Source organism: Drosophila biarmipes, unplaced genomic scaffold (assembly GCF_025231255.1).
Source record: "Drosophila biarmipes strain raj3 unplaced genomic scaffold, RU_DBia_V1.1 ptg000008l, whole genome shotgun sequence".
Taxonomy (NCBI): domain Eukaryota; kingdom Metazoa; phylum Arthropoda; class Insecta; order Diptera; family Drosophilidae; genus Drosophila; species Drosophila biarmipes.
In genome coordinates this window covers 1,801,203-1,813,596 of record NW_026114529.1, presented here as the reverse complement: position 1 = coordinate 1,813,596, position 12,394 = coordinate 1,801,203, and the positions used below count along the sequence as shown (strand labels likewise).

General features: G+C 35.1%; 1 protein-coding gene across 2 annotated transcripts in view; it reads right to left on the bottom strand.

The window, feature by feature from the left end:
* LOC127011789 (uncharacterized) overlaps positions 1 to 5,712 on the bottom strand; it is a 58,532-nt gene extending 52,820 nt beyond the window's left edge. Inside the window, exons 1-2 of one of the 2 annotated variants that reach the window (XM_050889905.1) lie at positions 5,629 to 5,712; positions 5,052 to 5,308 (exon numbers count right to left, since the gene is read on the bottom strand). In XM_050889905.1, the coding sequence (XP_050745862.1) occupies positions 5,052 to 5,234 (183 nt within the window). In that variant the 5' untranslated portion in view covers positions 5,235 to 5,308; positions 5,629 to 5,712. Of the gene's footprint in view, positions 1 to 5,051; positions 5,309 to 5,506; positions 5,528 to 5,628 lie in introns of those variants that run through there. The other variant, XM_050889906.1, reaches the window with a different exon arrangement.
* Between the last annotated feature and the right edge of the window lie 6,682 nt (positions 5,713 to 12,394).

Here is a 12,394-nt window from a genome sequence, read left to right as displayed (position 1 = left end):
GTTGAGCTTGAGCTTGCAACTGACTGTATTTTGACCCAAAGTTATCATTTAATATTTTTTATGTAAATTGTTTATGGAGAGATAATAGGGATGACTGAAGTTTCTTCGCTTTCGTTGACCTTCATTCGTTTTGATGCTGACTGATCGTCCACACCTCCTTACTATCGATGTCGTTGACCGAATGTACCCATCTGCTACTGTGTCAGCAGTGCACCGAACTCTCGACATCTTTCACCGAATGTACCAATCTGCAGTGCCGGGACTTCATTGTATGAACACTGAGCACTGATATGTATTACGATTCCAACAGTGCCTCGGGTCAAAGATAACGAAAACATCCCCTCTCTTTTTTTATGTTTTAACCTATTTTAACCAAGTATATCCTTAGAAAAAACCATCCCCCTTTTTCTTTTTTAGAGTTTTTTTTATGCTCTTCTTATTTCCTTGCAGAGGGTATAATGATTTTAGTCAGAAGTTTGAAATGCAGTGAAGGAGACGTTTCTGACCCCATAAAGTTCACATATTCTTGATCAGCGTCACTTGATGAGTCGATCTAGCCAGGTCCTTCTGCCCGTCCGTTTCAATGCAAACTAATCTCTCAGTTTTAAAGCTATCGCTCTGAAAGTCATCTTTCTATTGCAGGTATATAAGTCGGACAACTATATCTTATAGCTCCCATAGGAACTACCGGGGAAAAATTATATCTTTGGTGTTTTTTTTATCAACTCTGATTCACCTTCTTCATAAGACTTTCTGCCACGCTCTCAATCATTTTCCACCGAGATCCTTCTGTTATCCTTTTAAAACCCCCCTTGTTGAACTTCTTTACTTACTTTTATATCTTTATGCCACGCTTTGAGTGAGCGCCATTATTTTCTGCTCTTCGCCTTTCAATTGCCCGGGCAGTGGTAAAGGGTAAATATGTCAAACCTTTCATGTTTAGGTCGTAAAAAAAATAGGTCGCGGCATGAAACAAATTGACTGCGGGGCGTCAAGTATCATATAGCTGCCATAAGAACGATTGAAAAATTAGTAGTAAAAGTTTACCAGTCATTGTGTTTTCTAGGTCTATGACGTATGCTTCCATGTGCCTAATATTGCGTTCCATTTCATCAGTACGTTCATCACGCTCTTTGTGATACTTAGGATGGATGTCTGATTTTTCAGAAGGTGCGTATTATGTATTCCTTTGCTTGAATTCTGTGGATGACGTCGTCCATGTTTTCTGCATGCTGAGAGTCTATTACTCCAAAAAGTCCAATGGCAAGATTTCCTACCAGACTCAGACCCCCTCTCCGTTGTCGATAATGACCGGACAGTTGTTGACCATCATGTAACTCGCTGGTCTCCTGTTGATGGGCAAGACCTACTCCGCAATCGCCACAATTTCCTGTGCCAATAATCGCAGATCGGAATATGATATAATTTACCATTCTGATGGCGTCAGAGCTATTCCATTACTTAATTCTCCTGTGCTTTTTGGTAGTTGTGCCACCTTTACTGGAGGTTCTGCCACGATCGGCAAAGCTAGGTTGGTATTGCCAAGGGCCAGCAACACTATGACTCCACACATAGCCTTGCGGACTTTATGACGTTTTTTCTTTATTTTTTAGTGGTAGTACCGCTTATCGATGAATTGCTCTGGATGTTGTTTAGGCTCCTCCCTGTCGAGCTGAAGCATCAAAGACCACTTTAATTTAACCAATGGTGCGGGATGAAGTAATGATTCCTAAGTACATTGGATAGTTGCACAACCGTCATGTGATTTAAACGTTCATAATCATCCATAAAGGTCACGGAACCTCCTAGAGTTGCCGACGTTACAGGCTGGAAGGCCAATGCCAGTGTTGATCCCAGCACCCTGGGATTTTCAAGGAATGACAGCTTCACCATCAGTCGTTGATCGGGGCAGAATTAGACGTTCGAAAGAAAATGTTCTTCACAATGTCTTTTTTGAACTGTCACTGCATTCACATCATTGTTGAATGTGTCGAGCTTTAAAAATTTTTTCAGGACTGGTCTTCTTCTTGGTTTCTTGTGATATTTCCTACCATGCCTGCTGGTCTTTGTTGACTGACTACATTAAAAACAATTTACCCAAGAGCGGTTTCATGGAAAATTGTCTTGTTTCTATCCAAATTGATAGTTCGAGGTTTGACCAATCGTGCGTAAGCCTCAATGTATCCAGGTTGCCCGAACTCTGCTGCCTCTGTGGTTCTTATCTGACTGTAGTCCTTGACTGACAAGCAGATGTGTACCTGTTTAAAACGTCATATGTACTGCCTTCGTGGACGGCATGTGATCCCTTGTTGGTAATGCATCGCGTTGGAGTCACCAATGTTTGTGTCTAACCGGAGTTGGGTAGACGACGGTTGACTGGGTGGTGAGCTCCATGTCGCTGGCGCAAAGACGGCATTGTATGACAGGAATTGTGAGTCGATTGATTTTGACTTTGTAACTAACTGAATTGTTCTGTCGATTAGAGCCTAAATACTATTTTGACCTAACGTATATAATGGTATATAATATAACTTCTATGTACATTGTTTATGACGAGAGCAGCTCAGGTAAATACGTTAACTGAACTTCCTAGATTCATTTTGATGACTGCTGACCAATCGTTAACACCTTATTGTCGACGTCGTTGACAGAATGTACCCATCTGCTGCTGTGTCAGCAGTGGTACACCGAATGTACCAATCTGCAGTGTCGGCACCTTATTTTATTACCACTGAGCGCCTGGTCGTTGTTCCGTATAAGTTGCGCTGTTTGCAGGTTGACAACCTACGACACCGTCGTGTTGGTTGCAGTGCATGTTTGACCCAAGCCACCTTGGTTGTGGAAAAAATATATTCCTGAATTGCTTTACCGCATTCAGAAAATATACAACGATATGTTTTTTGTATATAAAGTAGAAACAGAACTCATGTCCTCGAATAATTTACAGAATATAACCAAGATGGCTAAAAATCATAAAGGAAGTTAACTTCGGCAAGCGGAAGTTTGTATACCCTCGCAGTTATAAGAAATAATCAACACCATGTAACACCATGTGCAATTTTTAAGGATTGTTGCTGACTTCAGTGATATTAAAAAATTATTTCATTCTTTTTTTAGACCATTTTTTACATTTTTATATAAGAGTAGTCCGATTTTTATTATTAAATTGCATTCGATATTCTTAAAAATATATTTAATTATATTCCCAATATTATAAGATAATATGTTAAAAAGCCCCAAAGCTATAATTTGTTTCATATTATTTTTCCACCAATTTTCCGATCGTTCCTATGACAGCTATACGATATAGTCGTCCGTTTCCATAAAATTTAATTCGAAAATGTTATTTCCAAGCTTCGAAGGCTATATGATAAAACATATTAAAGATTTTTTTTTTTAATTTTCTTCCGATAGTTTCTATAGGAGCTATAAGATATAGTTGTCCGATCCGGCTGGTTACGACTTATATACTACCTGCAATAAAAAGAAGACTTTTGTGATAGTTTCAGCCCGATAGCTTTAAAACTGAGGGACTAGTTTGCATTGAAACGGACGGGCAGACGGTCTTGGCTAGATCGACTCATCTAGTGACGCTGATCAAGAATATATGAACTTTATGGGGTCGGAAACGTCTCCTTCACTGCATTTCAAACTTCTGACTGAAATCATTATACCCTCTGCGATGGTATAAAAAGTAGTTAATCGACTAATCAAGTCAAAAACTAAATATTAATGGCATAGTAGTAATGTTAGTAAAGTATACAGTGGAAGAAAAAATACTTCCCTATTGATTACAGACAAATAAATAAACACTTGTTAGCAGATAAATTCCCGTTATGACGAACCGATGATTTACTCTATTAACTTGGTAAAAGCAAATTCTTTTTATGTCTGGATTTTGTTTGGATTCCATCAGATTACTTACATAATCCAATCTTAAGTTACATCGAAAGATATGTTCATTCTTTGTGCACGAAATTAAATATTTAGTCATGTATGCACTAACAAAGGAATTTTACCTGATTAAATCACGATTCAATTTTTCCTGTTCTTTCCGATGCAGGTGAATCAAAAATATGTATTCCTTTTTTCAACAATTATAGATGCTTCATACTAAATTTTGCACATTATTTAAGACATTTAACTTCCTTTGCAAGAAAACTTTTGCATATAATTGTATTCCTCAATGTTAAGAAGCTTTTCAGTGTTTTAAATTTAACCTTAACTTCATAAGAATATCCAGTTTTCACTTAAAAAATTGTAGTCCCAACGTATGCTGGTAAGCAAGCATACAGAGCAGACTTAAACCAATCACGAACATTTACAAAAGACGAAAGTAACAAATCAACAACAAAACAGGAGTTAACAACACCACATAGGACCTTTAGTTCTTTATAATCAATAGCTTTTTCTAATTAACAGGTATGAGATTAAATTTAGATGAAATCCAATTTTGCAACGAATACACATGACCGTTGTTTAACACCTAACACCTTTGTCTATTTTTTGTCCGACCTGGTCAGGGAGATGGGTGTGGCTTTGTGTTAAGATGGAACAAGAGTGCCACATAACTAACAATAGTAGACAGAGAGACGATTAAGATAAGAATTGTACCCCAACGGCTAGGATTCGAAAAAAAGAGTGGACCTATTGAAGATAGGCACCTATTGTTAATCCTTCTATACCAACCCTACCTGTGAAGTCTCATTATACTCTACTTGTAAACAATCACTGCGCTACATTCTCTAAGGTGCCCTCAAAAGATCACAACTAAATTCATCTTAATACAGCTAATACACAGGTTGGTTCATAGTTCTTAATACTAAAAATCTTCACACTGAACGACTAGATTGTGTTAGATTGTGTTCTAATTCCAGATATAATAGGATAATTACCTTTCGCTGAATTATTCATCGGTAAACGATAGTCTTAATTAAAGACAAAATCCCTTGAGCAGACTGCGGTATATTAATTAAAGTTTGCGGGCTCAGACAAGAACGAATATATATACATCTATATGTATATGTTAAAAATTAAGGGCTATGACTTACTTTCGAACTGTCCAGCGAAGTCCGCAGGCCCGACGACGGCCGATCGATTGAATTAAGCAATGGAAGAACTTCAACACTTAGAGGAACTATTTGAAAATCCTCATAAGCACGGGATAGAGCATCCGCCACGACATTTACATTTCCTTTACAATTCTCGATTTCAAAGGAGAAACCCTTTAGCATGTTTGTTCATCTGGCCATTCTTCCGATTAATTCGGATTGATCCAAAAGCCAACTCAAACTAAAGTCGTCAGTGCCTACATTAAAGGAATATTCATTAAAAGACATCCTAAACTTTTTAATTGTTAAGACTACAGCCACGCATTTAAGTTCGGTTTAGTGACTTTAAGATTAGCTACCAGATTGGTAGCATTAAACTAGAATTGCGTCTATGGGAACCATCGCAGTGCACAATGAATGGTTACACCTAATTGGGAAGTGGAGCAGAACATAACTTAGCTTTGATGTTCTCGAAGGCCTCTTGAATATGTTCAACCCAGATGACTGAGGAATTGTTCGAAATGAAGCGATGGTACCAAACAGTCATACCAATAAATCTTCTCAGAGTTATGTTTACCGGGAATTACTTGGTGTTCCTTCTCCAACTCTCAACCCGCTTCAGACAGTATTGAATTTTGTGGACGTTAAAAACCAATCCTGCTTTTCTCAGTTATGTGGGTACCTCAGAAAAATACACAAGATGATTTTCGAAGCATTAAGGTTGACTAGAATGTGCGAAATCAACTCATGTTTTGCGAAATGTTACTCAAACCGAATAGCATCATTTCATATTGGTCTAAAAAAGCTGAATATTCATGTTTGGTACAAGAGGATTCGAAATAAGAAATGTAAAAATTTAAATATTATTCGGCAAGCTGAAGTTTGTGTACCCTTGCAGTTATAAGAAATAATCAACTTAAGTAACACCATGTGAAACTTTTAAGGATTGTTCCTATACACAGAAAAAAAATGCGTCAAGATCAATTTGATATGCGTCGTTAATTACGTAAGTGGAAGCGAAATAGACCTATTCGAAATTCGACTTGGCTAACTTTAAACATGTTCTCGCGTGCACTAACAGGTTTTCATGGCTTTTGAACTTAACGCCCGCGGAAAACGTTGTGCTGTAGACTAGCTGGTAAGGTGTCTGTCTCTGATGCTGAGGGTCCCAGGTTCAAGTACGCCCCAAGGCTGAGTATGCTTTAAGTGTTTCAGAATAATATCAAAAATGTCCTTTTAATTGTTACAACCAAGCTGCATTTAAATGATTTCAATTTTTTTTTTTCTGTGTGGAAATCCGTCTGTTGATCTGGGTCTTCTGTTACAGCTGTATTATTAGTTTGTCTTATGCCTTGGTAAGGATTTTAGTTACCATTCTGAGAGATGATTATACTGCTCTAATTATCTTGACGCATTTTTGTTCTGTGTTTGGTACAAGAGGATTCGAAATAAGGAATGTATAAATTTAAATATTATTCGGCAAGCTGAAGTTTGTGTACCCTTGCAGTTATAAGAAATAATCAACTTAAGTAACACCATGTGAAATTTTTAAGGATTGTTCCTATACACAGAAAAAAAATGCGTCAAGATCAATTTGTTATGGGCATGGTAAGTTTGTGTTTTTTCGACAAATATCAATTTTACCATGAAATAATGTCAAATTGATACCAAGAAATGTAATTTTTACGAATTCTGCCTTTTCGAATATTTCTTGACATCGAAAAAGATAGGATAGAGCAATATGGCGGCGTTAATTACGTAAGTGGAAGCGAAATAGACCTATTCGAAATTCGACTTGGCTAACTTCAAACATGTTGTCTCGCGTGACAGACCAGCTGCTAAGGTGTCTGTCTCTGACCAGGTACCAGGTTCAAATACGCCCCAAGGCAGAGTATGCCTTAAGTGTTTAAGAATAATATCTGAAATGCCATATAATTGTTATAACAAAAACTGCATTTAAATGATTTCAGATTTCAATAAAAAAAAATAAAAATAAATTTGTTGCCGGGAGGACTCGAACCACTAACCCTCAGGCCTTTGTATCAAAAACGAAGCGCTAGCCCTCTGAGCCAACGCTTGATTGTGACAAAAAAAGCTAGAAAAAAGTGATACCGCTAATGTAAAAATGATATTTCCGAAATATCGTTTTTAACATTTTGATCATATCAAATTGATATGTGATATTTTTTCTGTGTATTCAGTGATAGCTATATTTAGGAATCGTCCGATTTTTATTAAATTTAATTCGAAATTCTAAGATAATATGTTAAAAAACACCGGAGCTATAATTTGGTTCATATTATTTTCCCACCCATTTTCCGATCTTTCCTATGGCAGCTATCCGATTTTGAAAAAACTTAATTAGAAATTCAGAACTAATGAAAAAGTTTTATTTCCAAGCTGTAATTTGTTTCATATTATTTTTTTACGATCATTCCTATGACAGCTAAATGATATAGTCGTCCGATTTTGGTAAAATTTAATTTAAAATTCAGAACTAGTTAAAAAATGTTATTATCAAACTCCATAAAAAGGACATTAATTTGATTATTATTTTTGAAAGCGCTTCTTATAACTAAAGTAAATTCAAGAAGATTTTTTTTGTACCGATATATATGGTCAATATGCGCTTGATATTCCAAAATCGGAATAAATAGGTTGTATAAGGATCAATAAATCTTTATAAATCCAAGAACACTCATGAATTTATTAGTAGGGGACATTAAGTGGCACTCAATTTTAAGTTTAGGGTCCAGAAGAACACCTAAATCATTAACTGAATATGTACGGTCGAGTGGCTTATTTTTAAAAAAGTAACTGATAAATGTAGGAGTACCTCTATAAAAAGTCATGCATTTAAGGCAGTTTTAATTTAAAAGGTTCTACACACATCATCTATGAATGCAATCAGTATCTGACTGTAAGTTAAATCCCGACGCTTTATTATTTTATATAAACAAAGCTTAACAGCATCAGCATACCGGAATTTTGTTTGATAGAGGGAAGAATGTGAATAACCAAAGTAAACTGCAAAAGTCCCAAATGACTACCCTGAGGCACTCCAGATGTCACGTAGATCAATTTTGAAACAGCATTTTTGAATATAAGCTTCTGAATCCTACCACTCAAGTAACTTGAAATCCAAGATAATAGATTACCAGGAAACCCAAGCTGATCGAATTTAAATAAAAGAAGAGAGTGGTTAACGGAGTCAAACCTTACTAAAATCTGTATATACAATGTCAGTCTGCATTTTTTTTCTTAAGCCCATTTATTACAATAGATGACAATTCAAGAAGGTTGGTGGTGGTCGATCTTCGCTTAACAAAACCATGCTGATACGGTGATATAAGCGAGGAACATAAGGGTTGCAAATGAGAAGTGATAATACTTTCAAATGCTTTAGGAATTGCCGACAATTTGGAAATAACTCTATAATTTTGGGCATCCTTCGCACCTTTATTATGGAGTGGAATAATAAAAGAGTCATTCCAGATAGTGGGAAAAACTGATGATGAAATAGACAATTAAAAAGTTTATGAATTGGTTTACAAATGGTTGACGCACAAAACTTAAGCACACATCCAGGAAGTCCATCTGAACCGGGAAAATAAGTTGGCGTTGTTGTTGCTAAATCTCTTAAGAGAGAGCTTTCGGTGATTACACAGGAAAAAATACAATTTGCCCTATTTAAGGGATTAGGGTAGTTAGAATTTAACAAAGCTGTCGAACTATAAGTGGTATGGAAAAACAATAACAATATCAGTATCCGTCGATGCCTCCATTGAGTTCAAACATACCGATTATGGAAGTGCCGATGACTTACGCTTGGCATTAACAAAGTTGTAAAATTTTTTCGGATCATTTAAATATTCAAAAATTTATTTAGATACATATATGACTGTTGAGAACATTAAAATCTGTTCAAGCCACCAAATATTTTGAAAAATCGGATGTCTTACCCGATTTATTATACTTTTTATAAGTGTTTGATTTAAGGTTTTTAAGTCTTTAAAGCACAAGCAGGCCTGTTTAGGTGTGTCTGTATAGAATAGTTCTGTGGCACTTTCAATGTCTATACAATCGTTCAAGTCTGTCCAATTCTAATGAGAAATCATATCGTTAAGTTTATTATAGTTACATTTACGAAAACATCTCATTTTAGTTGGAGAAACGAAAGGAGAGATGGTATCAGAGCAGGGGAGGCAAATTTTCAGTTCCATAGTTGGATGATAACAGTCATCAATTACAATAAGAGCGTCAATTCTACATACTGTGATTTCAAACGTGTATTTACGGGGTTTCGTATAAAGTATACTTGCTGTCTTTGTTGGATAGAAGGGATAGAACAGATTTATTTACAGACCTATGATGCACATAAAATATTAAATCCATGGCCAGATAAAATATAAGAACGTGTAACAAAAATAAATAAGGATTGCAGGGAAACTTTCAGACTAAAAAATTATATTTCATTTGGGATAAAAGTTTGCATTCTCTTGGATGTTAGGCTAGAGGTTACGGCAATCAGAAAGTTGTACATCGAACATATTAGGCGGAGGAATTATTTAAAAAGACGATTTGCTACTAGCGTATTTAAATCAAAATTGATGAACTGCAATAAAGGTATTTATTACGTATAAATAAGAAAACATCTATAGATGTGGAATTTGGGGATATAAGTGTGCATCCTCTTGGATGTTAGGCTAGAGGTTACGGCAATCAGAAAGTTGTACATTGAACATATTAGGCGGAGGAATTATTTAAAAAGACGATTTGCTACTAGCGTATTTAAATCAAAATTGATGAACTGCAATAAAGGTATTTATTACGTATAAATTAGAAAACATCTATAGATGTGGAATTTAATGTCCGATTTGGATAAAATTTAATGTGAAATTCAGAAGAAATTAAGAAATTTTATTTCCAAGCTTAAAAGGTTATACGTTAAAAAGCACCAAAGATATAACTTGTTCATATATTCCGACTAATTTTCCGATCGTTTCTAGGCAGCTATATGATATAGTCGTCCGATTTTGATAAAATTCATTCGAAATTCAAAACCATTAAAAAGGTTGTATTTAAAAAACCGAAGATATAATTTTTTCATATTATTTTACCATAAAAACAAGAAAGGAAGTTAGCTTCGGCAAGCCTAAGTTTGCATACCTTTGCAGTTGTAAGAAATAATCAACTCTAGTAAATAAATTGTTTTCCGATCGTTCCTATCACAGCTATATGTTATAGTCGTCCGATATTATTCAAATTTAATTCGAAATTCAGAACCAATTATAAAATGTTATTTTCAAGCTAAGAAAGTTATATGTCAAAAAGCACCAAAGCTATAATTTGTTATGTATTATTTTTTCACCAATTTCCCGATCGTTCCTATGACAGCTATATGATATAGTCTTCCGATTTTAATAAAATTTAATTCGAAATTCAGAACTAATAAAAAATTTTATTTCCAAGCCGAGAAGGTTATACGTTAGGAAACACCAAAGTATATAATTTTTTCATATTTTCCGACTAATTTTCCGATCATTCTATGGTAGCTATATGATATAGTGGTCCGATTTTTTTAAAATTTAATTCAAAATTTAAAACCAATTAAAAAATGTTATTTCTAAGTGTAGAAGGTTATATGTTAAAAATATATATACTTTTTGGGGTCGGAAATGTTTCCTTTATTGCGTTGCAAACTTTTGACTGAAATAATTATACCCTCTGCAAGGGTATAAAAAAAGTAAATACCAAAATAAAAATGGAGATCTGATTTAACAGCAAATAAAAATATTCTAAAGCTCCTTCTACCGGCTATTTTGGTATATGTTATGAGGGCGGCAAACAGTTTTAAAAGTTTTAGCAGTTCGGGGCATTAGAGTAGGCGTGGCGAATATTTTTTTGGGTCATTCGAAAGGTTTTAATGAGACAAATACATAAAACAAAAAATGTCTAGCATGACAACTGTGGCCACCAGTTTAGGGCGATTTGTGGACGTGACAATTTTTTTTGGGTCAATCGATAGGTATTGATGAGACAAATGCATTTCAGTTAAAACTTTTGTTCTTTCATAAAAACTGTAGGCGCTACAGATTTTCACGGATTGTGGACCTTAAAGTGGGCGTGGAACCCCGCTGAAACAAACATGCGCTATGCAAGCCTACGGTTATAGTTTTTATAGTTTCAGAGATCTGAGCGTTCATACGGACAGATGGACAGACAGACATGGCTAGATCGATAAAGAATATACATTCTTCACGGGGTCGGAAACGTTTCCTTTTACCTGTTACGTGCTTTCTGACGAATGTAGTAGAGTCGTCCGATTTTTATTAAGATGAATTCGAAATTATTAAAAATATATAAAATTATATTCCCTATATTATAGAATAATATGTCAAAAAACACCGAATTTACAATTTGTTTCATAGATTTAGCTATATGAGCCGTCCGATTTTGATAAAATTAAATTCGAAACTCAGAACTAATTAAAAAATGTTTTTCCAAGCGAAGGAGGTTATATGTTACAAAACACAAAAGATATACATTTTTTAAATATTTTGTTCCGAATATTTCTATGGAAGCTATAAGATATAGTTGTCCAATCCAGCTGGTTGCGACTTATATAATAACTGCAATAGAAAGAAGACTTTTGGGAAAGTTTCAGCCCGATAGCCTTAAACTTGAGAGACTCGTTTGCGTAGATACGGACGAAGAGAAGGACAGACAGACGGACATGGCTAGATCGAATATATATACCTTATGGGGTCGGAAACGTCCCCTTCACTGCGTTACAAACTTCTGACTGAATTCATTATACCGCTTGCAAGAATGAAAACTATTCTGTTGTGTATACAAAAAAAAAAACGACGAGACATAGCTAAGCATGTACTAAGCAAGCCTTATAAATTTTTAGGCGATTGGTTAGGTCGTGTTTTAGGTGTCTTGATATCCAGATAAAAAAAGTGTTTTCGAGAATAGCGCCAGAGTTAAAGCCCATTCCCTATTAGCACTATAACTTTGTGAAAAAGAATTCGATTTTTTCGACTTTAACACGGGACGACTTCCTTAAGCTACAAGTAAGTAGTACTAATAATAAGTAAGTAGTACTATTGAAGTACTTTGTACGCCTTTCGAACATGATTTTTTTAAATACATAAGCTAAGCTTTATATTTGATTGTTTAAAAACGAATCTAAATAATTTGATTTAAATTTAATTGTGTGTTGAGATTCCGCAATTTTAGCCATAGGACACATCGTTTTTAAAAGCCACAACTGGTAACAGTTCAGAAAATTAAACACTGCCTGAGCTTTGACCTTTTTTTATGTGCATCCAAACTCA